This window comes from Ctenopharyngodon idella, chromosome 5, assembly GCF_019924925.1.
Source record: "Ctenopharyngodon idella isolate HZGC_01 chromosome 5, HZGC01, whole genome shotgun sequence".
NCBI classification, from domain to species: Eukaryota; Metazoa; Chordata; class Actinopteri; order Cypriniformes; family Xenocyprididae; genus Ctenopharyngodon; species Ctenopharyngodon idella.
In genome coordinates, this window is record NC_067224.1 from 29620707 (window position 1) to 29647330 (window position 26624).

The following is a 26624-nucleotide window of genomic DNA, read 5'->3' on the forward strand; positions in this document are numbered from 1 at the left end:
ATTAGCTGTTTATTAATGGTTGAAGTCATCTAACGGCCTGGTACACTGATGTCTTTCTAATCTATAATTTTATGGGTGATGTATTATATTTTTGATTATGATATCCCTGCCATTCTGCAGCATGAAATACATCAGTGTCATGACAATCAGATAATATGAAGCATTTTAAAAACAGTTTGTACTCAAAAGGTTTTGAACATCTGTATCATTCAGACACACACAGACATCAGAAATCAGCATAAGAATCTCAACAATGGTGACAAGCCATGAAGCCAAAAAGCTTTATACCGCAATGCATGCTGGGTACCAGCATACTACAAGACTCATTCATGACTCCCAGCATGCAGTGCAGCATGAATAAGAGAAAATAACTCAGCGGCATCATTTAATTCCTACTTTTTGCTTTTGTTATGTTATATTTAGTAGCTTGTTTTGTGATGTTCAGAGCTAATCTGTTTATCTATTTTGTTGATTGTCACCATTGTTGAGATTTATATGCTGATTCTTGATGTCTGTGTGTGTCTAAATGGCACAGTAGTTCAAAGTTTGTTTTTTTTGTGAATGAGTTTAAAAGTCTTTCATAACTGGTTGCTCAAACACTGCTTTATCTTTTGCTGTAGTATCACAGTGGTGGTAGCAACATAAAATTAAGGTGTATTAATATAACACTTTTGTTAAGAAACATGTGACAAAATTAGTGAATCATGCTTTACATCATGTTTATGTTATTATCAGAACAAATGTGTCTCAAAAATACAGTCACAACAGCCAAAGAAAAGCTAATGTTAAAAGTCAAGGGTCAAAAGCCCAACTACAGCAAACACTGATCACCACAATGGTAACATCAAATGAACCAAAACATCTAAACCTCTGCTAATTCTCAATAAGAACTTCTGTAGACGTCTGACAGCAATAAAGTCAGTTTGGTTAGTAATAAATTAAGCTGGTAATGCGGTTTGTGGAGTTGCTTAATCAGATCTTGAGAGATTTCACCCTTTGACGCGTACGATCACACTGGTGTGATTAGAACGTTCAGCGCCTCACGTGATCAACTGCCAAATTCAAATGTGCTTACGCGCTTTGGCTGGCACTAAACCAGAGACGGACGTGCGCAGCGCTTTTCATATATCACAAATATGCAGTGTTTTCAAACAAATAATGTTTATTTTAGGTTTCAGACATTTAAATATACATGAGTACTAACAAAACAATATATTTAGAGTTTGTATAATACACAATGATGTATATAGAAGCGGAAATAACAACCCTTTCCATTATAATTAGACGACACGTTTTATTCATATCAGATACACATTGTGAAAGTAACTTTAAAGTTTACTCTATTCTTCCCCAGTTCACCGACTCACTTACTTTAATGTATTTCGGGAGAAGTGGATGAATTCATGTGTTGTAAATCCAACAGATCCGATTCTCTGTGTGGCACACACTAACATGGCGGCGCCCATCGCGCATATGGCTCAACTAACGCGATCGTTATAAAGGCCAGAATATTTTAAACTTATGTGCGAAAGTGTTAATGTCTGATTTTAAGGCTTTTATTTTCCTGTTTTTGTTTCTCAATGATTGTACTTGTTAACAGCAGGTATTCATCAGTAATGGTCAATCCTTACTTAATCACCTAATTACCTAATTACCTAATTAACTTAAGCACTGCTGCACTGATACTCTAACACTCTGTAGTGTGCACACATATAAGTGTTCATTAAACACTGAGGATTTTGTTGTGGGGTTAAAAGGGTTAAAGGTGTAAAATGAAAAAGAAAAAACAGAGTTAACCGTAATTTAACAGTACTAAACTGTAAATAAATTTAAGGCAACAGACTATAGAAAAACAGTAATTTACAGGCATCTTTGCTGCCTGGCTGTAAAATCAAGGGAAAACAATAATCATATTATTATTTACATGGCGACATGTCACTGCTTGTCACGTGACACCAGAGCAGCAACAGCACTGCATGACTGATGGATTGCTTTTGTCATTTTTCCTTTTTTATTCAAAATATTCACAAACTTGTTGACGATGTCATGAAATATCTGATATTCCGATTGTCAAATATGTGTAAGTGAATGTTTTTGTTGTTTAAACACCTTTATAATGATCACGTTAGTTGAACTGAATGCATGATGGGCGCCACCATGTTTGTTTGTGCCGCAGTTCAGAGACTCGGATCTGTTGGATTTACAACATGTGAATTCATCCACTTCTCTCGAAATACATGAATGTAAGTGTCCCGTGAACTGGGAGAATAACAGGGTAAACTTTACAGTTGCTTACATAATATCTATCTGATATTAATATAACACGTTGTATAATGGAACAGATTATTATTGCCGCTTCCATAGACATAGTTATGTTTTGGTTATTTCACTATTACACATACAGTTTGCTGTTTTATGTTAAGAAATAATCATTTTCATTGAATTCAAATGAAATAGGTTGACAGTTCTAACACCGTATAAATACTAGTTTATTTTTTAACATCATGTATGTTACCATGATGGCGTTTAGTGTCTGAATGACACTGTGCACCTTCTATAAGTACACACTTTCTCAGCTTGTGGAGAAGCTTGTGATGAGCTTTGAGTCATCATGTGATTTTCTCATCACTATTTGTTGTTGGTGGTTGTCAGTGTATTAAAAAAAACAGATGTTAGTAGTTCATTTGGTTGGTAAATTAACAATATATCAGTAAATGAAATAAGTTTTTTTTACTGTGATTTTAAGTTAAATCTGTAAAGCTTAAAATGTTGCTACCATATTTTGTATGGTAAATTTCTGGCAAGCACAGCTACCGTTTTTTTTGTTTGTTTTGTTTTTGTTTTTTACAGTGCGTTTTAGAGGTGATGAGAGATTAATGTAAGTTAAAAGTAAAAGATTTTATAGGATTATAAGGAGATTTTCTGTAGAATTACAGCAATAAACTAATTATAGGATAAGAAATTACTGTATTTTTACAGTTTATCTATGTTTTTTACTGATTGTATTTTTCTGTTTTTAAAGTAATGATGCTGAAAATTAATAAATTACATTTGAAAATATATTAAATCGAAAACATTTATTTTAAATTGGAATAATATTTCACAGTTACAGTTTTTTACTGTATTTATGATCAAATAAATTACAGCCTTGGTGAACATAAGAGAAAATTTTTGAATGGTAGTGTACGTGTAATGTCACTATCTTCTCTAATCTTACCATTAGTGCAACAGATCAATTTACAAGTGTCCTGTTTGTTTTTATAAGACCTAAATTTTAAAATCTGTTAAAGGGGTCATAAAATGCATTTTCAAATCCCTTATATTATGTTTCTGGATTTTTTGAACAAAAAAAGTTCAATTATTTATTAAAAATCATTCATTCATCCTCATTTTCACATTCACTCTCTTCACACTGTTTCAAGGGGGGTTACCTCTTTCAGAAATACAAGTAAATGCCCACTGCTGTGATTGGTGAACTTTGTCGCACCGTATCTATGTCCTCCCTCACAGTATGTGTGATGCTCAAGATGGCCAGTGCCGTAACAGAGCCGTATATGTTTGAGCCCGAGTCAGAAGAAAATCAACCAAGCCAACACAAATGATTGCAACAGTCAGTTTCAGAATGGTAATCGTAGTATGTTTTTATTGTAGAGTAATCTCTTATGTGTAAATATCAGGAACATTTTGATTTTCCATTTCATGACCCCTTGAAAGGAATACATGTAAATTTGGGTGGGGATATAAAGAAAGTGTCACACTGTGAATTGAGTATTTTCTATTATTTGTATTCATGCTACTGCTACAATTTCCTCTGTCTACAGATCCACAAAGATCACCCCACAAAGGTTTAAGGCTAACATATAACACATTTAGTCAGGCATATCAAGTTGTCATATAAAAGCAGACTCCACTCCTGAGATGGACAGCAGTGTTCTTTTTTTTCTATCCCATTTGTTTTGCATCATACCATTTCCCTACTCTTCCAATATTCCAAAAGGCAAATTCAGGTCCAAGAAGTTTCCAGAAACCCTGCCAACTAGCTTCTCTGGCCTCTTGGCAAGAAATCTTCATCCTAATAGCCACTACAATATCACAGAAGCCTCAACTGCTTATAAATAAGTATACATGAGAAAAGACGATGATGAGAAGTCTAAAAAATTATGTCCCTCCTCAGAGGGGCCCTTTAGTTCAATCATAAAAGTGAGACGCCGTAAAAGGACACTCTGTAAAAACAACACAGACACCCAAAGGAGTCTTACCTCTCATCCTCCTCCATGTGACCAGTAGTGTTTGGAGTGCCCTGCATGGACTGGAGACCCTCCGTCACCCCCTCATCCATGGAGCCTGAAGAGAGAGCAGAATGTTGTTTTTGAACCTCATATCCAGTAAAACTGTCTTAATATTTTGTTGTTGTTTTTATAAACAGACACTGCCTCAGTAGTTCTCAAAAGTGCATGAAATAATCAAAGAGAAACACTCTGATAAATTTGAGGTAGATATGACATTTTCAATTAAATGGCTTAACCGTCATGTGTAATCATCAAGAAAAAAAAACATTTTTCCATATGTAAGTGTACACATCTTAATAATTTTCAAGTGTTTAAAATATACACTACCGTTCAAAAGTATAGGGTTGGTACTATTTCTTAATTTTTTTTGAAAGAAGTATCTTATGCTCACCAAAGCTGCATTTATTTGATCAAAACCCAGTAAACAGTAATATTGTGAAATATTATTACATTTTAAAATAACTTTATTTATTCCTGTGATGGCAAATCTGAATTTTCAGCAGCCATTACTCCAGTCTTCAGTGTCACATGATCCTTCAGAAATCATTCTAATATGCTGATTTGGTGCTCAAGAAACATTTTATATTATTATCAATGTTGAAAACAGTTGCATTTTTCAGGATTCTGTGATGAATAGAAAGTTCAAAAGAACCGCATTTATTTAAAATAGAAATCTTTTGTAATGTTATAAATGTCTTTACTGCCACTTTGATCAATTTAATGTATCCTTGCTCAATAAAAATATTAATTTCTTTCAAAAAGAACTCTTACTTTCCCGAACCTTTTGAACAGTAGTGTAATTTTCAAAGTAAAAGCTTTTTTTTTTTTTTTTTTTTTTTTTTTAAACAAATATCATTAATTAATAATATCAATAAAAACAAACAAAAACAAATAGGAAGGAGTCTTACCAATGGATGAGGATTGGGGGCTGATGAGTAGATCTTCTTGGGTATGTTCATTCCCAGGAACCGTCTGCTGGTCACTCAGAGAACTGTGTGGAGCACTGACCGGCTGAGAAGCCTCTTCATGCACTTCTTCGTCACTTAGCCTCTCTACCTTCACCTGCACATCCTCTTCTTCCTCCTCCTCTACCCCTGCCGCACCCCCTACACCCAGGCTGCGTGGGCCCTCGCAGGCGAGATACTCCACCAGTGCCCGTCCACTAGAGTCCTGCCCCGACGCTCCGGATGGTTCCAGGAGACCTTCAGGTAGTTTTGACTTCTCTGGCGTAAACCGCCGGTCCACACCAAAGGGGTATGTCCAGGAGAAGGCCAGAGATGGTTCCAGAGCCTGCGCTGAACTCTCTGGGAAGGAAGAAGAGGAGGGAGAGGGGTTGGGGACTTGTGGAGAGGTAGAGGATGCTGGTTGCGGGCTTGCAAAGCCTTTGCGCTTGCGCCTAGATTCACGGCACACAGGGATGGGCCGCTCTGGTACGCTGCATTCGGATGAGACTGGAGACGGTGAGAGGGCATCTACAGGGGCAAGGGTGCAGCTCGCATGGCCTTCAGGGGGCTCTTGGGGCCTGTGTAAACCTGGGGGCTGGGTGCTACCAGGACCTCCTGCTCCCGAGGATGCCGAGTTCCACAGAATGCTGGACTTCATGAACTCAGAGCAAGTGTTAGCTACTGCAAACATCTGCATGTAGCTAGCTGCCGCGAGTACGTCAATGATATTCTCCGTACTAATGGACAGGGTGGATGTGTAGGCATATTCCAGAAGAGGAGTGAAACCAGCGACTGTCACGTGTTGAAGATCCAGCACATGCTTGTTATCTTCGCCTACAATTACAGTGTCTTCTTCAGCCGGCTTCCCAGACAGCTTCGCTCGAAGGAAGTCACTACAGCAGGCTAGCACTACCTTGTGAGCCGAGAACAGCTGGCCTTGTACTCGAATGGTGACGTCACAGAAGTGGCCCTCACTGCGCAGGGTGTTGAGCTTATCCAAAAGCTCCTGGCTGTGGCTGGGGGAGTTGTGAGTGAAGGTTTTCACACCCATCCTTCACAGTAGGACGAGGAGTCTGGGCTGCCTGGAAAGAATAAGATACATTAGTCCCACAAAATGGCTAACAGAAGCAAGTACATTTATATGCAAGCTACAACAGGTTTTTGAAGTAGGGATGTAAGTTTGCAGGAATATACATACTGACCGTCAGTAAAGTTAAAAGAATACTCACTCCAAAAATTAAAACCAAAAAGCTGTCGTCATTTACTCACCAAAATGTCATTTCAAACCTGCATGACTTGCTTTTTTTGTGAAACATAAAAGTAGATATTTTGAAGAATGATGACCAAAATGTTTTGGTGACCACTGACTTCTATTGCATGGAAGAAAAAAAAACCACTTAGACATTTCTCAAAATATATTTCATGTTCCAGAGAAGAAAGAATGTCATACAGATTTGGAACGACATGAGAGTGAGTAAATCATGACAGATTTTTCATTTTTAGATGAATTATCCCTATAACAATCAATTAATAGGTTAATCGTTAAACATTAGTATCATTAAAAACATGAGAACTCCAAATACCATGAACACACAGCCTACTTATAAATTATAATTTAATATCATATTTAATATCATTTAAATAAATGTTAAATACATACTGCATCATTATAGAATACATTTGTGCTAAAGTTGATTCACTGAAAATATATAAGCTTAAAAAGTACAATTATTTACATTATTATTCTGGCCCTCTTGGACCAATGTTACTGCCAACAAATAAATAAAAATAATAATAATAAAAATGTGGACAAAAACCCCAAAAAAGTCCTAGTTCATCAATCTCACTTATGTCACTGGCAAGGAATATTCTTCCTCATTGCTGAGCTAGATATACAGACAGAAGACACGAGGCTTTACCCCTTCCGCACTTTTTCAATTCCAGTGATCCTTATGACACAAAGCACAAGCACATACTTAGAATGATTCAGAGCTGAAGAATCCTGATTTTGTAACTTTTCCAAGCCCAAATAAACATCTGCAGAAAATTGGTTTAGAATTGCTTGGATCTAGCTGTCAGCTAACAGAGTGATGGCAGATATGTCTAAACTATACAGATGTCCAAATGAGTCTGTCTCGGTTTAGAGATCATCTTTGGTCCTTGACTCACACTGTTAAACATTTACAATTGCAGTGTCTAATCAAACAAGGAGATGAAGTAAGCTAAGGAACATCCGAGAAATTCACTTAATTCTTAGAAAGATACTACTTTGAGTTCTTAGAATGGTAAGCTACATTCCACAGTGACAGAGACTTTACAAGATTTTTGGGACAAATGAAAGCGTAGAGCTATAAAATAGCCATAAAACCTCTTTGCCTCTGCACGTTTCTGATTTACTGCTCCAGCAGCAACTGGACGTCACGGTTGAAATACTGATAAAAACTCGACCACCACTTTTTAAGGTGTCAGTGCTCTAAGCCAGGGTTTTTTAAAGTGTAATCTAGGAACCCCCAAGAGTTATTGGGGGGCCGTGAACAAACTTGAAGAACAGAAGAGATTTTACAAAATATATCTTCTAACAATGTTCAAGATAACATGGTAACTTAACAGTAAAAATTAGAATCCATGAAATCAGTTTATTTTAAAGATATGTCTAACATTATCATAAAGAAATGAGTAAAAAAAGATGTACAGTCAACAAAGAAAGTAATGGAAGTCCATTTCATTGCCAAAGCAATGGCGCAAAACACAACGTTAAAGACCTTATGTTATTATGAGAAGTTTAATATTTTCGGTTCATTGTGAAACTGTGGAGGGACAGATTAGTTATTGAATGGAAAACACTGAATTATGACTAATTATTTTTATTATTATTTATTAGAATTCCCTATAATATACACAGTATCTAATTGTATACATGAAAAAAAAAAAAAGCTACTGTTAAGAAGGGATCCCTTGCACTAATATTCTTTCTTCAGTTAATATGTATGTGTTCCCCAGAAGAAAATGAGTCATATGAGTCATAATGGTTTGGGAAAGCATGAGGGTGAATGTGAGACCATTTTTATTTTGGCTTCCCAAAAACAAATATAAAGATATCAGTTTCGAAATGTTTAATAATTAAAAGTTAATTTATCCGTGGATTATCCATGTAAAATATTTTAGTTCAGGGAAAATGTAGCAAAAACAGATACACTTAGTCATTATCAGAATGCAGAATTACAGACATAATTCATAAGTAATGAATGGAAAGGACGTTGCAAAATGACATCTTGTTGATGGCTGTCAAACTCCTCGTAGAGGAACGTTAAAGGGGCGTGGCTTTACACACGAGTTGCTTTTGTTTGTGTATTAAATCGCAAGCATTCATTCTGTTGCAGCCGTGACAATATCATTCTCAACACCGATATCAAAGGTTTAGATTAGAGCATTTGATGCACACTGAATTCCTGATCTCCCAAAGCCGCGTATTTTGACAGGTTGGATGTGGCCTGCTATTGTGCGGTGTGTAAAGTAAATTAGAGAGTAGGGTTACGGTCTATATATGAAAAACCCAAGAGTTAACAATGTGACATTACCAGAAACTTTTGCAGAAAATATACTCAAGAAGAACAGTAACGTGTTTTACCGTTCACAGAGTCAAAAAACAACGTCCAGCTAACCTGCAGCATTCATTGGCTAGCTCGCTAATCTCAGACGATGACTAAAACAGTGTCGTCAGTGTCAACACAGTGTACAAAACATTACTCGAGTTGGATGAATGTCTGTGCAGCTCACCGGTAGAAAAGAAGACTGGACGAATCCGTTGAAATGTGATACAACTATGAGCGCATGAATGATCCAGCAGCGAGCTAACTACTTAGCCGCTAGCATTCTGACACTTGCACAGAAGTACTGTCGCTTGTTGAAAGCATAGTTACATCCCGATAAATCACGAAGTCGAGTGCGCCCCGTTTGTATTAAAAGGCAAAATCATAAAAAAGAAGCCTGCTCAAAGTTGCATTATGTATAAAATGCATTGGTATCTCCTCTGATAGGTTTGGGGCTGATGTTTACATACTGTATCCCAGAATGCTTTTCACAAGGGCTTGTGCGACTGACCTTTCATTTTTTTTAGCGATGACCTCAAAAGCGCTGTGATGACGCAATAACACAAAATAAAAGCATGATTTTCATTTTTGTAGACCATCTGTAGAGTATTTAAGAGTTTTGTTTCAGACTACAGTATTATATGTTTCTGGTTGTGGAAAGCTCTTCTGTCCTTTTTTTGAGATAACAAAATAACTTAGAATCAACACGTGACTGTTGTTTTTGTTACTTGTGACAAGGTACTAATCTGTTCTTAATAAAATAAGATTTGATTAAAGTAGAAAACTTACCTTCCTCCCTGACAAAACCTACTGAAATGCCAGACACGCGCACAAGTCTCTAATACAGAGTCCTTCTGTTTTACTACATTTGCATCTCCTCTGTGTTTTCATTGATGCTCTTGAGGTTTTATCTTAGTTCCCAGCCTTTCATTAGTCTGGACATACAACTTTTCATCCATATATTCTGTATTGTATGCATATAGCTTTTTTTGTTCATTGCTGAAATATTTTATGAATGATTTGAAAAATGAATGTGTAAAATTAATAATTCTTTATGAGATAATCCTCTCTTCGATGCATGGAAGCCTTACAAATGAATCAAGAACAATTTTATTGTAGACATATTTAATTGATTTAAATTCATACATCAATCATGTATAAGACAGACAGCAGCATCAAGGAAAAAAACATTAGGTGTTAAAGGTAGAAAAAAATAAATAGCTTGTAAAAGGAAGCTATAACAATAGCATTGTGCAGACCTTCACTGAAGGGATAGAATGCTTTAGTTTCAAATATGCACCATTCAAAAACTTGCATACTTTTGACTCAAATGGAATGCAAATCTTTTCTCTCATTTTTTTCTTTACATGTCCTATTCCGTTAAATCATAGGCTAGGTAATTTTGCAACTACATATCAAATCTAATCTCATTTCACCACATGCGAAACAGCTCTTGCACTTATTGAAAAATATCAGTGTTCTTCTGGCTAAAGGGAAAATTTCAGAAATATCAGGCCTGTCTGCTCAGTACTACTGCATTAAAACAAACTCTTGACCTATAGTTGTCTCATTACATTAAGAAATATATATATATTTACTGACAACATTCAGATTTTTTTTATGATGGGTGTGAGGGTGATGGATTTTTAAATGTATTTATACAGTGTCAATAAACATATTATAGATTGCAAAGATGCATGCAATCTCAATGTGTCTTTCATAGGAAATGAATTTTCTTTTTTTTTTTGTGTTTTAGTAACCATTGCAATTATCTTGTGGGCACATGTGTGTCCAATAATATACAGTAATTATCCAGTTCTAAATGAACATTTAGCAATAAATTATTTTCTCCTGTAAAGACACATATGCCAGTATTGGTTATATAATATGATCCCTTTTAAGTAATGTGCACCAGTGGATGCTAATAGAAAAAGTAATTAATTTAAGGCACACTTTGCAGTCTTTACACTGTTGCTGTCAGACCAGGGTAGCTTGTTGCCTAATGGCTGTAGACAACTGTGTGTGAGAGAAGGCAATTCCACTTTGATTCTTCATTATAAACTAAAATCATTCATCCAAATTAACAGTCGTAACCATGTAACATGTAAAATTAGCACATTTGTATCTATTCCAACAGCTCTTCTCTTTGTATGTTGTTCAAATACAGCTATTGTGTGGCCAGTAAAGGACTGTACTTCCAAATACTGTTTCTTCCAGTGTTGTAATATGAAAAATCTGAAAGCCTTCAAGGGTAATACCAGTATTAAAAGTAGTAGATGAAACAGACTCAATGCTACAAAGCTGGCAATTAAAATAAATGTGTGAAATCAATTCGTCTAGTATCTATGAGGTCCGTTCTAGACTTTTTTTTTTAGGAAGGTGGATGCTCTGACTTGAATAATTTATGTAACCACCTTCAGATATATCATTAAATTTGGACTCATTTAACTGTACTGCATTGTGGAGGTATCTGACAGATGTTTGAACAGAATTTCAGCAGGTTTTTCAAAGGTTTTGGTGTTTTCCAAAGGACTCCTCTCTAAACAACTGTGAACATTATGAAGCTTGTATTGACTGAGGTAGATCTCCGTGGGAGGTTACCTTTGTGGTTAAAATTAAACAAAATAAGACAGAGAATTAGATTAAACCATGATATAGGTAATAATTCATAACAAATGCCCTTGTTATGCCTAAGAGCTCCTTTGATTGCTTCTGAAGCTTGGTAGGGCTTTCTCAGTCACTACAGACACAACAGATCCCACCACCTCCTCATTCTCTAAAACTGGACACAATGTCAGCTTTAGCAGTCCTGGTAAAAACATTCCCCTACAACTACCTCTGGCCTCTTATCTGGGTTGCACTTCTCATGCCCTAGAACCTTGCCCGTGTAGTCCACGCAGACCACGGCACGGTGGCGCTCTCCGGGTCCGCAAGTCCGTGAGCATGCTGACCATGGCCCCATTTGCCACATGGGACAGGGCAGATCCCCACAGGGCCGGATGTCTGCCGGTCGCAGGTCGGCATCGCAGAGGTAAGACAGGGATCCCTGCCCATCTCTACACTCCACGCTTCTCCTGGACCATCCAGCACCACAGCTCTTGGAGCACTCAGACCACTCACCCAAGACCCAGTCAGCTCCACCAAAAGGCAAGATAACATGTGCCGAAATCCTGCTTTCTGTGCCAGGTTTGCTAAAAGGCACATCCCTGGGCAAAAAGAAAGTATACTTGATCCTAGGCGGTGAGGTGTCCCCAGCAGTGGACAGCAGCTGGACAGTGATGGGCTCCCGAAGTGTGTGAAAGCTGAGGAGTCGCTCCAAGGTGGTGGAAGAGCCACTGTAGCGAAGCATGGCACCAGGCACTGGGATATCCTGCTCTGCCATAGACACTGAGAAATTTCCATTCAGGATGTAGGTTCCACCTTCCCCCTTTACCGCCAAGTAGTTACCGTCGTGTGCGATGCCTCGATGGCTGCGTTGCTTTATGTCAATATTAGTAGCCCCAGCCGGGATGGTAACAATATCAATGTAGCCAATACTGTGGAGATATTATAAGCAAACAGTATGTCATGAACTAGGGTGATATGCATGCTATATCAGTACTATATTGGTTACTGGCTGACATTACACTCTTAAAAAATAAAGGCTCTTTATTGGCATCTATGGTTTCATGAAAAAATTCTAACATCCATGAAACCTTCACACTGCACAAAAGGTTCTTTATAATGGAAACAGGTTCTTTAGATTATTAAAATGTTCTTCACACTAAAGGCCCGTTCACACCAAGAACGATAATATAAAGATAACTATATTAGCGTCCACACCAGCAGACGTTACTTTACATGCTTGAGCTTGTTACAGCAGGATAGATTCTAATTGGCTGTCAATGTTTTTTATCGTTCATCAGCTGGATAAAATAATTGTGATTCCAATGATATTGTTTCTCCTGTGCCATTATTGTTATAGCTTCTTTAATATTGAGAATAACTTTTAGAACTACATCTTTATCGTCATCTTTATAGTTATCATCCTTGGTGTGAACGGGCCTTAAGTGTCATGGTTATGGACTATTATATTGATATTCTGTTTTGTTTCCTTTAGTTCCTGTTTCCCTGCTATGTTTAGTTTTGGTTTCCTTGGTTACTGATTATATTGTCATTTGTTCCTATGGTTACGTATGATTTTCACCTTTCTGTCATTATGTTCGCCTTCTATTTATACTGCCTGTTATGTTCAGTTCAGTTGTTGGTTCTTGTGCTTAATTTACACGTGTAGTTTGCTATATTCTCCTAAGTGTTCTCCAGTGTTATTCTCCGTGTTCATTAAAGACTTTGTTTGTTATGTCTGCATCCCGCGGTTTGGGACTACTACACAACCTTACACTAAGACAAAAATGGTTCTAGAACTCTTCACTGAAAGGTTCTTTGGGGACCACAAAATGATTCTTCTATTGTATCGCTAAGAAGACCCCCTTTTGGAGCATAGACTTTTGAATTTATCGGTATATATTGACTCATATTGGATACTTAATTGTACATGCTCATTTCCCCTACTTTTACATTTAGACTACCTTTGATTTCTTTTATGCTCACTTAAAGTTCATCTTTTAAAAATCTAATAAAATTTTTAGCAAATTTTAAAATGAATGTCCATTTTTCATACTGTACATTATAATGGTGTGATGCCTAAATTCACTTGTAGCATTTAAAAGCACCGATTTTAGTGCTTTACTTTTCATTTATTTAGACAAAATAGTGTAGAATTTTATGAATTATTTTTGAACAGAATATTAATATCAGTGCATCCTTATCAAAAACTAAATATGCTTAGTTATATCAGCAACTTACTCCTTTCCCAGAGTTTATATTAGTTTTCTAACATTTTAATAATGCTTTTTTTACTTACGTAGCTTTGTTTAGTGAGCCACTTATTTTCCTACAGGTCGTACCGTCGCCTCCACAGATACCACACTTATCCAGCTTTTCATTTGAGCCTATCACCTGGTCACAACCGGCTTTGATGCACTGGCCCTGAACACAGATAGATGTGGTGTCTGGCCCGCAGGTGGTGCCATCCACAACCTGCCCAGAACATATGAAAGATCAGCATTAGAATAGACAGAAACACTAAACAAATGTTTAAAGAAATAATGTGCATTTATATTGCAGTGGCAGCCTAAGTGCTCCAGTGTATTCTGTTCTCACATAATGGCTATTCCACGTAAAGCGGAATGGCCAAAACTTTGGGCTGATGACGCAAAAACCAACTACATTTCAGCTGTATCTGAAATATCAGTTACAGAGGTGCACTCAAGAGCTTAAGCAAGTAGCTGGACTGTAGGATACGGGGGCTCAGGTTTCACATTTTACAACAGGGAAAATATTTCATGCATGAGAGTTTAGTGGGAGTGTAAAGATATCAATGGGCCAGTGGCAAGAGGGAAGTCTAAGAAAGAGATCATCTGACATCTTAGTAAAGCTTTAGAGCAGAGCAGGCAGATACACAGAAGAGACTAAAATTTCTTTCACGTATTGTCATTAGATTGTCACTGATCAGATTAGATTATAAAGAAAACGTTTTCAACGGATGTGCACCTTGGCTTCAAAAACTTTGAATTCATTGCTCCCTTTGGCTCGGCAGACAAGTTTGCAGCGGTCTCGTGGAGAGACACCAGAATATTTGGGGATCCACTGCTTTATGTTCCCTTGAATGTCCAAGTAACGGTCACTGTTATGCTTCTCACACTGCTCCTCTCTGAAGCTTTTCCCTGTGAATAAAAAATAAAAGTCACTGGTGTACCACTAAGAATAATGTGATCATAACAAGTGAAGCGTTTATTGACCTCTTGACTTCATTCATGTGACCTATGCTACACAAAGTGTGTATGGAGGTTTATTTATAAAATGTTACCATGGTCCTCTGGGCAAGTCTGAGTATTGCAGGACTGGTATTTGACCCTCTGTCCCACACAGTATGATCCCCCATTCTGTGGCACTGGAGCAGTGCACTCTCGGTGAGAAAACTCCACACCCCCACCACATGTCCGTGAACATGGCCCCCAAGGGCCCCACTCTCCCCACCCACCATTGACTGGCACCTGGAAGACAAATAGAGGCTGTTAGATATACATTTCACTGTAATATGTAGCACCAAGCAGAAAATAATCCAAATACAGTAAAAAACAAAAACAAGAAATACAGTAAAAACAGTAACACTGTAAAATATATCAAAACAATTTAAAATAAATGTTTTCTGTTTACATTTTAAAATGTATTTTATCCCATTTTCAGCAGCCTTTACACCACTTTCAGTGTCATGTGATCATTCATAAATCATTATCATTCTAATATGCTGCTTTGATGCACAAGAAACAAGATGCTTATTATTATCAATGTTGAAAACAGCTGCGCTGCATAATATTTTTGTGGAAATCATGATGCATTTTTTCAGGATTATTTGATGCATAAAATGTTCAAAAGAACAGCATTTATTTGAAACAGAAATCTTTTGTAACATTATAAATGCCTTTACTGTCACTTTTGATCAATTTAATGCATCCTTGCTGAATAAAAGTATTAATTTCTCAAAAAATTCTTTTTGAAGAAATTGAAGAAAAAAAAAAAAACGGAAAAAACCTTACTATAAATAGTAGAAAGCGTCTCAGGTTACGCATGTAACCATGGTTCCCTGAGAAGGGGAACGAGACACTGCGTCTGAAGACACATTGGCGTTCCCTAATGTGTCTTCGTACGCAGTGTCTCATTCCCATTCGAAAGAGAACGTCTCAGGTTACGCATGTAACCATGGTTCTCTGAGAAGGGGAACGAGACACTGCGTCCAAAGACACATTGGGGAACGCCAATGTGTCTTCGGACGCAGTGCGAGTTCCCATTCAAAAGGGAACAATTATTATTACCAGTATATATTTATAAGTATATTTTTTTATTTTATATACTGTAAAAAAAAAAATCACAATTTTTATTCTGTATATACATTTATAAACTTCAAATGTCTTGATAACTAATCATTTTAGCTAATAAATAATGGTTTCAGTGTATTATCTGATTCAATCACAGTGCTCATGCTGACCCCTGATGTACGTAGCCTTGCAAAGTGCTCCTAAACATCACTTCCAGTAAGCGTAGTGCTGACGGAATGTGAGCATACCACACTGCATTTCTGTCAGGGTTTTTTATGAGTTGGCTGAGGGATGCCTTCTCACAGCCAGGCCGTCTGGGATCACAAGCTTGGTTTTTTTTAAACACACTACACCAAATATAATCACACTTTTTAAGAGGCTTTGCTGAATACATTGCAACTGCTTCTTAAATGGAAGGCTAAAAAATAATTGAGCTTTTTAAAGGCTCCCTCTATATAAACTCTCTCTCTGGCATTTAGAAGCTGGATTTAAAGTAGATTGATTATTTTAAGCTGCTCAGAGACAGGGCCTGGTTGGGATCCAAAAGGAGGAATACGTTTTTTTTTCTGAAGGTGGAAAAAAAAAAAAGAACAGTCTGACTCTAAGACTTTTTCAAACATGTAAACAGTATGGTGAAAAGAATGTGTCATCTTTGATGTCAAAGGAAGGGAAATACGTAAAAGTTTTGAATAATCTAAAAGAGACAGAAGAGAAAATTAGGACAGTATGTGCAAATGTTTACAGTTCTTAAGGGAGAGTAGGGTGAAGCACAAGGGCCCATAAGCAAGGCGTCAGATATACTGTCAGATATTTTTAATAGTGGTGCCCGTAAATCTGTACAGAGGTGTTTCCAGTCATTTTTTTTTTTTTTACTTTAGATGCATACGTGCTGACAGGTGAAGCGTGATAAAACCGGATGACACACATACACATCCTGGCCATGCATACCTTCTTCTCTCCCGCCTCTTCCAGTGCACTCGACACACACAGTCCCTCACGACATCGCCTGTCCTCCCCACAGGGAGTACCATCGGCCCAGGGGAGGCTTCCATTCCGGGTGGTGCACTGTACCTTTCCTTCCTCTTGACACCACAGCTGTGCACATGCCTGATCTTCAGGAGCATTGGGACATTGGGTGTATTTGTCCCCGAACGCCTGCTGGCACTGACGGTGTAGACCAAACTTATGGCCGGGGAGCTCAGTGGGTAAAGGGATGGCCTTCTCTGGTGGATCCAGCAAACAGTCACCTGAGGAAAACACATGCAGGGTCTTATTCAGCTGTATGTTTGTAGAGACTGCTTTAATTGCTAGCTCATGTAATGATGCTTATGAGGTGGTTTGGACTGTTTTCCTGAAGCCTGTTGCCATTGACTGCGTGTTTACTTCAAATAAAACATTCTCTTACATTCAGCGTGTCTAAAACAGGTGTGCACGTTAGCTTGAGGGGACTATTTTCATAGCAGAGAGATCTCACTGTACCTCCTCTAATCCCAATGTGCGTAAGACATAATAGTCTCCCATCTGGAGATTTCCATTATATAACCTATTATTTTGGAGTTAGCTCACTCTAGAACAAAAATCAGTAACAAAAGAAAGTATAATTTTACTGTAAGGAATGTCTACCCTGAGTCCTTCATAAACGTAGTTTTATCCATATGGATAAAGATATGGAGACAGTATAACACCTTGAAACAATTGTGCAGACTCCTCGACTCCCTTTGTGTTTTTCCAAGATTGATACTGTGAAATCTAATTAGGCTTAAAGTATTGAGGACACCTTAATTTCTTAAGTATTAAGAATTTGGACAAGTTTCAATACAGCTTTGCACACCTAAATGAATGTTATGAATGCTTAGTAATGAAAGGCTTTTGTCAAAACGGATACAGGTATAACAACAATGGAAAATAACAGCCTTGAAGTCGTATCAGTTCATAGTCTACCTGTGGCAACAGTCGGACCGGTAAAGACGGCATGTGCTTGGCTACGCATACTGTTTCTGTGAGGGGAAAACAGTTGTTAAACCTGGAATGTGTGAGTCACTGAAGATGAGTCAATGGAAGAGCGGGAACGAGAGAGTGTAGACTGAGATATCGACGGAGATAAATCAACAACTGGAGAAAATATGTCAACCGTATTTCCTGAGCTGTCACTTTTTCTTATCTGAGCTCATCTTTATTGTGAATTGTTCTATTTTATTTGAACCACAGTTAACACCAGGTATCCCTAATAGGCAGTCTGGACAGATCCCCCTCGGCGGTGTCCTTTCAGAAACCTAAAGCAGTCCCTTTTGAAATATTTTTCACTTGATGAAGTTATATCAAAACTTCACAAGCTTCATAGACAGGAAAAACATATATACTGTACACACTAACATTCAAAAGTTTGGTCAGATTGTTTTTGAAAGTGATACTTTTATTCAGCAAGGACATATTAAACTGATCAAAAGTGACAGTAAATATATAATAGTTTTCTACTTCAACTAAATGCTGTTTATGTCCAGCGCTTCCAGGTTCTATGTCAGTATTGGCCGGCGCATGCGTGTGATGGTGACACAGGGGCCGGCCAATAATGAGCCGGCGTTCTGACGTAGAACCTGGAAGCGCTGAATGCAAACAGCGTAGCAGAAAGACAGAGGAGAGAAGATATTGTTGAATAAAGTCGTCATTTTTGTTTTGTTTTTGCGCAAAAAAGTATTCTCGTCGCTTTATAACATTAAGGTTGAACCTCTGCAGTCACGTTGACTATTTTAACAATGTTTTTACTTTTCTGGAACTTGAATGATGGTAATTACGTTGCTTTTTATGGGAGATAAAAAACCTCTCGGATTTCATCAAAAATATCTTGATTTGTGTTCCGAAGATGAACGAAGGTCTTACGGGTGTGAAAACGACATCAGGGTGAGTAATTAATGACAGAAATTACATTTTTGGGTGAACTAACTAATGTTTCTTGAGTATTATTAAATCAGCATATTAGAATGATTTCATCATAGATCAAGTGAACGTAACACTGGAGTAATGGCTGTTGAAAATTCAGCTTTGCTATTACAAGAAAAAAAATACATTTTAAAATATATTAAAACTGTTTTTAATATTGTACCAATATTTCATTACTTTACTGTTTTTATATTAACTATATATATTTTTATATTTACTGTATTTTTGACCAAATAAATACAGCCTTGGTGAGCATAAGATACACTAAAAATCAGGTGTACTGATCCCAAACATTTGAACAGTAGTGTATATATTCATACAATACATGAGCAGATGAAGTGAGTGAGAGTGAGCTTGCTCTGCAAAGACTGTTAGTTTTGACACTCTCAGCAAAATTACACAGTGTGGTCCCACCAGCCCATTATTAGTGGTTAGGGAGTAAGTTCAGATAGAAGAGGCATTTAAACAAGAAACGTGCAAAACATTGAAAGAAAGTAAATTCATAAAACACAGGCATCTACATTATAGAGATTTTTCACCACACATTAAGATCAAAATTATACAGTAGATTCTCTGTGACATGTTTCCATTAACTTTAGAATGACAGATTTACAATTCAAGCCAAATGTCTGAAAAACTTTATTGAATGTTATTATCGTTTTTTATCTGGGTCTCTGGGAAATATGCACCATTATGTTCTAAGGCCAAAACCAAACAAAAACTGAAAACCTAATGATAACTGAGAGAAAACCAGCTGTTAATAAAAGGTACACTCAGAAAGACAAGAGAAAAACAAATGGTACTGCTTTCCTGGGAGTTCTTTTTCACTGACATAAAACTTTTAAAGAAGGGAAATGATTAAAACAGTATCCTGACAAAAAGAAAAGGATCATACCGTGGCCATTGTCGAAAAACTCTGTGATGTATAGTGCACTACATGGAGACCAGGGAAGAGTTTTGTTGAGATGAATGAAGAAAGGAGCCATCATATGATGTCCATTGAGATGTCCAAACCATTTCTCACAATTTTTAGAATCATCATGTGGCATGCTGAGTACATGACCTGACAAAAGGAGAGAAAAACAGAAAGATGAACCTGTACAGTCAGTATAACTTCACTGTAGTTCACATTGCTAAGCTCCTTCATGTGACTGAGCTCTTTATAGCTTTCATCGATGTTTATAACTGCTGCAAAGTTTTTGACTTTCCAGAGAGTGTCACTTACAACCAAACATTCAAAAAGACAACAATACTGCAGCTACTCCTGCAATTTACCTGTATTTTGTACACCTATTTGTGTGTGCATATTCTGTACGGGTTGTTTAAGCTTACTCCTGAGAATATGATTGAAGAAAACAGCACAGATGGCATACAAGAACTTGTCCTCGGACAGACTGACAACTCAGTGATATTGAAATTGGCAATATAGTGACTTCTAAAGCCACTACAATATGTAAGTAAGTATATGCAATAATTTACCGGTCTACTACCATAATGTAATGTCTTTGAATTATCTTAATTTTGTCTCCTAAAATACTGACATGTGATTCTGCATTCTATAACCAAATATTGACTTTAATCAGAATTAAAATTTGATTAAAATTTGAAATTGATTGACCCTAAAAATCACACAAAGCTCTCAGTGTCCTTTAGCTGCTGAAAACAGCTGGTTTACATGAATTAATGACTAAGTCTGGAACACATGCTCTTGTCCAGACAGTCAGTTAGGGTGAAATGTCCAACTATGGACATAGAGTCTGGTCATGTGTGTGAACATACCGAGTTCATGTGACACAGTAAACGCTGCCTGAAGGCCGTTGTCCTCTATAACTGAGCAGCTTCTTTTGGGGTCACACATAGTGCCAACATCAGCTACACCCAGAGTGTCACAATCCTTATATCCACAAATATCCTGAGGTCAAAAAGAGAGAGTGACAAGTGGGCATATGAGAAAGAGAGATGTGAGACAAAAAAGAGAAGCAAGAGGAGAGGAGAGGAGAGGAGAGGGGGACACATCTGAGACACTGATATCCAGCCATCGCTCCATTAGTTCCAGACAGCCCTTTTTTCCCTAAGCAGGCTCTTGCCAGCAAAACATATTTGTCAGTGTTTCCATCGTAAAATGAAGCAAATACAAGGCAGACTGCGTACTAGAGAAAAAACAAGAGGGGAAAATTAACTGTGAGATAGCTGGACCACACAGCACAGGCAGACCAATAGTCTGTCCAGCACTTCCCTGTCCAGACAGGGATAACCTTGACTGTGGAAGACGTCTCAGTGAAGCCATGTGAGACGACCAGAGACACACAGACCTCCTCCACTAAATAAAAACCACCTGTTTCTCCATCTAGCCACAGCAGGACTGAGACCTCCATGAGTTCTGTTGTGTTGCTCTCAGCTGGATGTCCAGCCAAATTTTCTTTCTTCATCTACTTTATGTGGTGCTAACCCTCTGGATTTGGCAGTGCTACAATCTCATGTTTTCTGTCTCCAAGACTGGACAAAGGGGTCCCCGACTGAGCATTGTGATCATGACCCTGTCATTGCCTCAATGAAATTATGTCTTGTTTTAGAAAAGTGGTAGCCAAGTGAGTTAATCAAAAGCTGTAAAATGTGTGGACTGGAAAGGTTGGGAGAAACATTTCCCATCTTTCCTTATGGAAAAATTAATTAACCGACATATTTCTAATATTAAAAGTAAATCTGCTATTGAATGTCTAGCTGTGTCATACTTTTTTTTTATTGCAACCAATGTAGGTTACTTACATGGTGCATGAGATGATGCAATCTCAATTAATGTTGGTGTTTCACTCAAATTTTGATTATTTTGTTCTGGGGAAAAAAAATGGTTTGTGTTTCTCACCTTTCTAGTGAACAGAATGGCAGTGTCATAGTGTTCAGGATCTCTCTGGCTGCCTGGGTTGAAAAGTTGTTGCCACATGCAGAAGTTACGCAGGGCAACACCGCCATTGCTTGAAAGCTCAGGTCCCACCTCCTCATCCTCAACAACCACCATCTTTACTACCACCAGACTAACAGCATTTTTCAGACTGGGATGTGCATAGATCTGTGCTGCCATGGACATCACTGCCAGGAGATAGTGCTGTAGAAATTAAGAGAGAGAATATAAAATTAGTAATAAAACCAAAATGGTCTGTGGGTACACTGCATAAATCTCAAAGATACTAAAAATACAGCCCTGGTTATATAGTAGCAATAACATTTCTTTGGCATTAAAACAGGATGTTGTCTGATTGACTGTATTCAGTCTTATACTCTAGGACAGAGACTACACCTTGACAAAATTTTTAAAAACAGGCATAAGTTTCCATGTTAGGCATATTCACATGCCTTATCTCAATCATTTGAATTAATGCAAATGCCACACACATCATAGTAGACTCAGTAAAGACAAAATAAGTATTTTCTTCATTAAACTTGACACTACATTTTGGGGGAGAAAGTAAAGGGGTAGCCCAAATTTGAAGGCTTGTGGGACTAAAATATTTAAACATTTGTTCTTCTTTCTATCAATAAAATGGGTCAAAAACAACTCCTGGCTGTCCTTCTTTTCCAGACGGTCCTTTCACCCCCCTCTTCTTTTTTTTTTTTTTTTTTTTTGTTGCTCCCACACTGATTCAGACAAGTTTCATATTTTGTTACACTCTCTATAACCAACCCCAGTCACCCTTAAACCAAAAGTTTTAGTGGTTTGCCTGATTTATGTTACTTTTCATATGTAAACCATAGACCAAACATTAAGAGCTACTTCGTTTTAGTTTTTATTAAAACCTTTTCTATGATACTTCAATCGACTTGTGAATGCAGCATAAGAATATAGACTGCAATGGAAATGTGTCCCTGAATGATAGTTTTGCCCTAAAATACTTGATAATATAAAACAGCACACATGACAGCTGTTTTGAGTGCACTCATATTTAGCTAGTGGCACATCAGCTAAAGGGATAAACACATATTCCCTTCTTCCAGTGTTTACTTCAATACAGACCTTGAGGGTAACAGTGTCAACAAAATGTGTTTTTCATATAGTTCTAAGTAATTATTATCCAGAAACTTGCATCTCGGAGAAACATGAAATTAGTCTGCCTATTTCTTTTTACAAAATCGCTCCAAAAGACGCCATCAAGCAGCGACGTTTCGGACGGGAACGCCATCTCTACCGAGGGGGGTCACGGAGTTGCAGCAGTTTACGCTACGCCACTTCCATCATGGTTCGCATTTCTCCAACCAACGCAAGTGGTGCTCACTGAAGAGCCAAATGATGTCCAGTTCCACCTCTCTGGACGTCATGGGTTGATCTTGGCTTTGTCTGGCTCCACCTCTATGCAACGTGCAGACAGATTTAGCTTAAAGCGTTCTGAAACTCCAATCTAACTCCACTCTGGATTTTCTGTCAATGAGAGAAACCCCGCTGCAAGCGACCATGGAAAACACTTGACGCTTTTACTTTCCAAAACACATCCCTTGCTGCTGCCAAAATTATACAAATTCCCTCCTTTTCGCTTGAGAAACCATGCCTCGACTTTTAAAAAGCCCGTTCTTCACTCCAGGATCCTTGCTCCCTACAACACTGTAGGCTTATATTGACCGAAAATGGTGAGTTCGGTTAATGCACACTTTTCTCGCGCGTCCTGCGCATGCTCAGACGGAGATCATGTCATATAATGTCACCTGGAAAACGTATGGAGGAGACTTAACGGGTCTCTGTGAAATGAATGGCTATATTTAGGTAGCCTACCGTATCAAAGGCGGGTGCAAATAAGTTACAGTTAAAACATTTCTACAAATATTCCATAAATATGCCTACTATAAATATTGCAGTCACGGTTGTCCGCATTATAAGGACAAAAATAGGGGTATTATTTAAAGATATTAGCTTGTAAAACACAAAAATACGAATATATGTATGTGTGTGTGTGTATATATATATATATATATATATATATATATATATATATAGTGTGTGTGTGTGTGTGTGTGTGTGTGAGAGAGAGAGAGAGCCAGCCCTCTTGGACTAAAGGTCTTCAATCGAACTGTAGCAACATTATGTTCAGACTGAATTAGATGACTGGAAAGTTGTTTATGCATAAATAATATTAATAAAACGACTAAATTTGTAAATTAAAAATTTTGAATTTGCAATTTGCTTCTTATCTAAAGACAGTTGACTAACCTTTATCTCGTCTCCATAGAAACGTGTCATGGAAGCGTCGGCCACTACCAGTGTCTCGATGTATCTCGCAGCTGACACAAATCTTTTTGCGCGTCTCATTTTGCCGTCTTCATCTTCTCTAGAGTTCAGGTTGCTCTCTTTCACAAAACGGTCCACTTTCATTTGATCAAAGACCATATTTGAGGCTCTCCGGATGTTGGAAAAGACTCGCCTTTTAACTACGTGCACCTGCGTAAAAGATTTCCCGGTGGTCTTGACACTTGCTTTAGGCTGAATAAAGTACTCGTCCCCTTGCGTTATGAAAGTACCCTGGATGCCGTGACATAAACTGACAGCAACTACAGATTCCTTTTCGGAGTTGACCGTTCCTGTGTAGAAACAGTCTCTGAGGTCCGCACCGCTGTCTCCGTACTGGGTGACATCCCTGAGAGCACCTCCGCCCCTGGAGGCGTCCATAATCGCGGGGAGATCCTTTGCTTTAATGCGCTGGACGCTTAATGCTGGAGACACGAACTTGCTGTCCGGCGTCAGGTCAAGCACAAAAAGTTGGCCAAATGCATTTATCTTAAAACGCTGTCTCTCTTCATTCCTCCAAAAAACACCTCTTCTGAATGCAAGGTTTATTGGCACAGTCTCCTCTTCCTCGTTTAGCTCACCCAGAGCAAACTGAGACATAAGATTTACTAAGAAAAGTACATAACAAACTATTGTGGATCCCATTTTAATAATGAATTCGAAAATATTCAAACTGTATGTTGTAAAATATTTTAAAACAAAGATGCAGATGAAGATAATGAAAATCCTATGAAAATTAAAAGAAAACCCTAATATTAATATTGACTTAATAAGAATTAAAATTAAGTCTCGAGAGTTCATAAAAACAGTCTTGTAAGAAAATACTCATCCGGCTAACTGTATAAGCGAAGAATGTTCGCGTTGCTGGTATTTATACTGTCTTGGGCTTCTACAGCGTACGCGGTTTATTTTTGATATTCATTCTCTCTCCTCCCCCTCGTGCGCCAGAGCAAGAAAAAAAAAAAAAAAAAAAAAAAAACTCAGTTTGATCCAATGGGGCTACCGGCACGCCCCCTTTTCACTACTGCGAGTCTTACAGCTATTATTATAACAGCCGGCTGGAATGCTGCAGGACTCTCAAAGTATGTGTTGAGTGTCAACCATGTAGATGCTAGAGAGCGTGTTAAACGAGTGAAAAACTTGGAAGAAACGCAGCAAGGTGACATCTGAATATCCTGGCTAGGTGAACCTTAAATCAAAATGATTTTAAAGTTCCCAAATACGTTTTGGAGTGCACATCAGTTTGAAATCCTGAGCTTGTCTCTCTATCTGTGGAATTGATTTAGTTAAATCCTGAATACACTTTAAACTCATAAAACCTCTAAAGAACAAAACAGAAAGACACATGATTAAAAATAAATAGGGACATTTAAGAGGTTATTCACAAAACGCACAGTGAGAGTTTTTCAGCGAGGTCTTCATTATCATAGCGCAGTACATATGCGTAGCGCAGCGTACAGTGGCTGATGTCAGGTTGATTTCAAAACCACCGCTGAGGGGCAGCATTGTATCATTTGTATAATGTTGGAAACTAGAGGTTTTTCTGCTAATATAACAATTTAACAAGAGATCGTATGGCATCCTACGGTACAAAACATTGTCCAATACTATAATGATTTTGCATGGAATAGAAAGAGTTTTTTTTTTTTCCTGAAATTATTGGTCGTAGTTTAAAGATTTTTAATATTTACTAAGTTGTGCTAAAATTGCTTCACCACAAGATGTCGCTCTTACACCTGTGCATAACTGAATGGGGTCCATTGAACATGTATATCAAATTTTTAGATTCAGCAGTCATGACAGAGACACAGTTAAGAAATTGTATCTTTAGCATGTCACCGGGACAAGCATCCCCAAAGGTGCCCTTCTATACCTTAGCTACCTAAAAAGTGCATATTATTATAATAATGCAGCTGAAAGGTACCAATAATATGCATCCTAAGGATAGGTGTACCTTTAAACTACATTTAAAGGATTAGTTCACTTTCAAATGAAAATTACCTCAAGCTTTACTCACCCTCAAGCCAACCTAGGTGTATATGACTTTCTTCTTTTTGATGAACACAATCAGAGAAATATTAATAAATATCCTGACGCATCCGAGCTTTATAATGGCAGTGAATAGGGGTCACGAGTATGAGCTGAAGAAAGTGCATCCATCCACATCCAGCCATCATAAATGTGTACTCCACACAGCTCCGGGGGGTTAATAAAGGCCTTCGAAGCGAAGCGATGCGTTTGTGTAAAAAAATATCCATAATTAACAAGTTATGAAGTAAAATATCTAGCTTCCGCCAGACCGCCCTCCGTATTCAACATACGAAGAAAGTGTAAAAACTCTTGCAGTTCAAAAAGCTTACGCTACATCCTATGCCTTCCCTATTCAACTTACGGAAAAAGTGTAACTGACATGACGTCAGTTTAAACTTTCTTCGTAACTTGAATACGGAAGGCAGTCTGGCGGAAGCTAGATATTTTACTTCATAACTTGTTAAATATGGATATTTTTATTTACACAAACACATCGCTTCGCTACAGAAGGCCTTTATTAACCCCCCGGAACCGTGTGGAGTACACGTTTATGATGGATGGATCGGATGTGGATGGATGCACTTTCTTCAGCTCATACTCGTGACCCCTGTTCACTGCAATTATAAAGCTTGGATATGTCAGGATAT

At 37.8% G+C, this 26624-nt stretch overlaps 2 protein-coding genes and 1 long non-coding RNA gene across 5 annotated transcripts in view; 1 reads left to right on the forward strand and 2 right to left on the reverse strand.

Moving 5' to 3' along the window:
• The window catches only part of LOC127513051 (uncharacterized), a 27088-nt gene extending 22835 nt beyond the window's left edge, over positions 1-4253 (forward strand). Inside the window, exon 3 of the long non-coding RNA XR_007930312.1 lies at positions 3822-4253. This is a non-coding gene — a long non-coding RNA (uncharacterized LOC127513051). The remainder of the gene's footprint in view (positions 1-3821) is intronic.
• The window catches only part of zbtb44 (zinc finger and BTB domain containing 44), a 17476-nt gene extending 8143 nt beyond the window's left edge, over positions 1-9333 (reverse strand). Inside the window, exons 1-3 of one of the 3 annotated variants that reach the window (XM_051894519.1) lie at positions 9011-9333; positions 5198-6311; positions 4260-4344 (exon numbers count right to left, since the gene is read on the reverse strand). In XM_051894519.1, the coding sequence (XP_051750479.1) occupies positions 4260-4344; positions 5198-6284 (1172 nt within the window). In that variant the 5' untranslated portion in view covers positions 6285-6311; positions 9011-9333. Of the gene's footprint in view, positions 1-4259; positions 4345-5197; positions 6316-9010 lie in introns of all 3 variants that reach the window. The other 2 variants (XM_051894518.1, XM_051894520.1) reach the window with 2 other exon arrangements.
• Positions 9334-9921: 588 nt separating this feature from the next.
• adamts8a (ADAM metallopeptidase with thrombospondin type 1 motif, 8a) lies at positions 9922-25212 on the reverse strand. Its single transcript, XM_051895429.1, has 9 exons — positions 23872-25212; positions 21541-21780; positions 20457-20589; positions 19573-19740; positions 16689-16987; positions 14732-14918; positions 14416-14588; positions 13727-13902; positions 9922-12359 (listed from the first exon to the last, which is right to left on the reverse strand). Exons 1-9 carry the CDS (start codon positions 24745-24747, stop codon positions 11624-11626), a joined length of 2988 nt encoding a protein of 995 aa, XP_051751389.1. The 5' UTR covers positions 24748-25212; the 3' UTR covers positions 9922-11623.
• Between the last annotated feature and the right edge of the window lie 1412 nt (positions 25213-26624).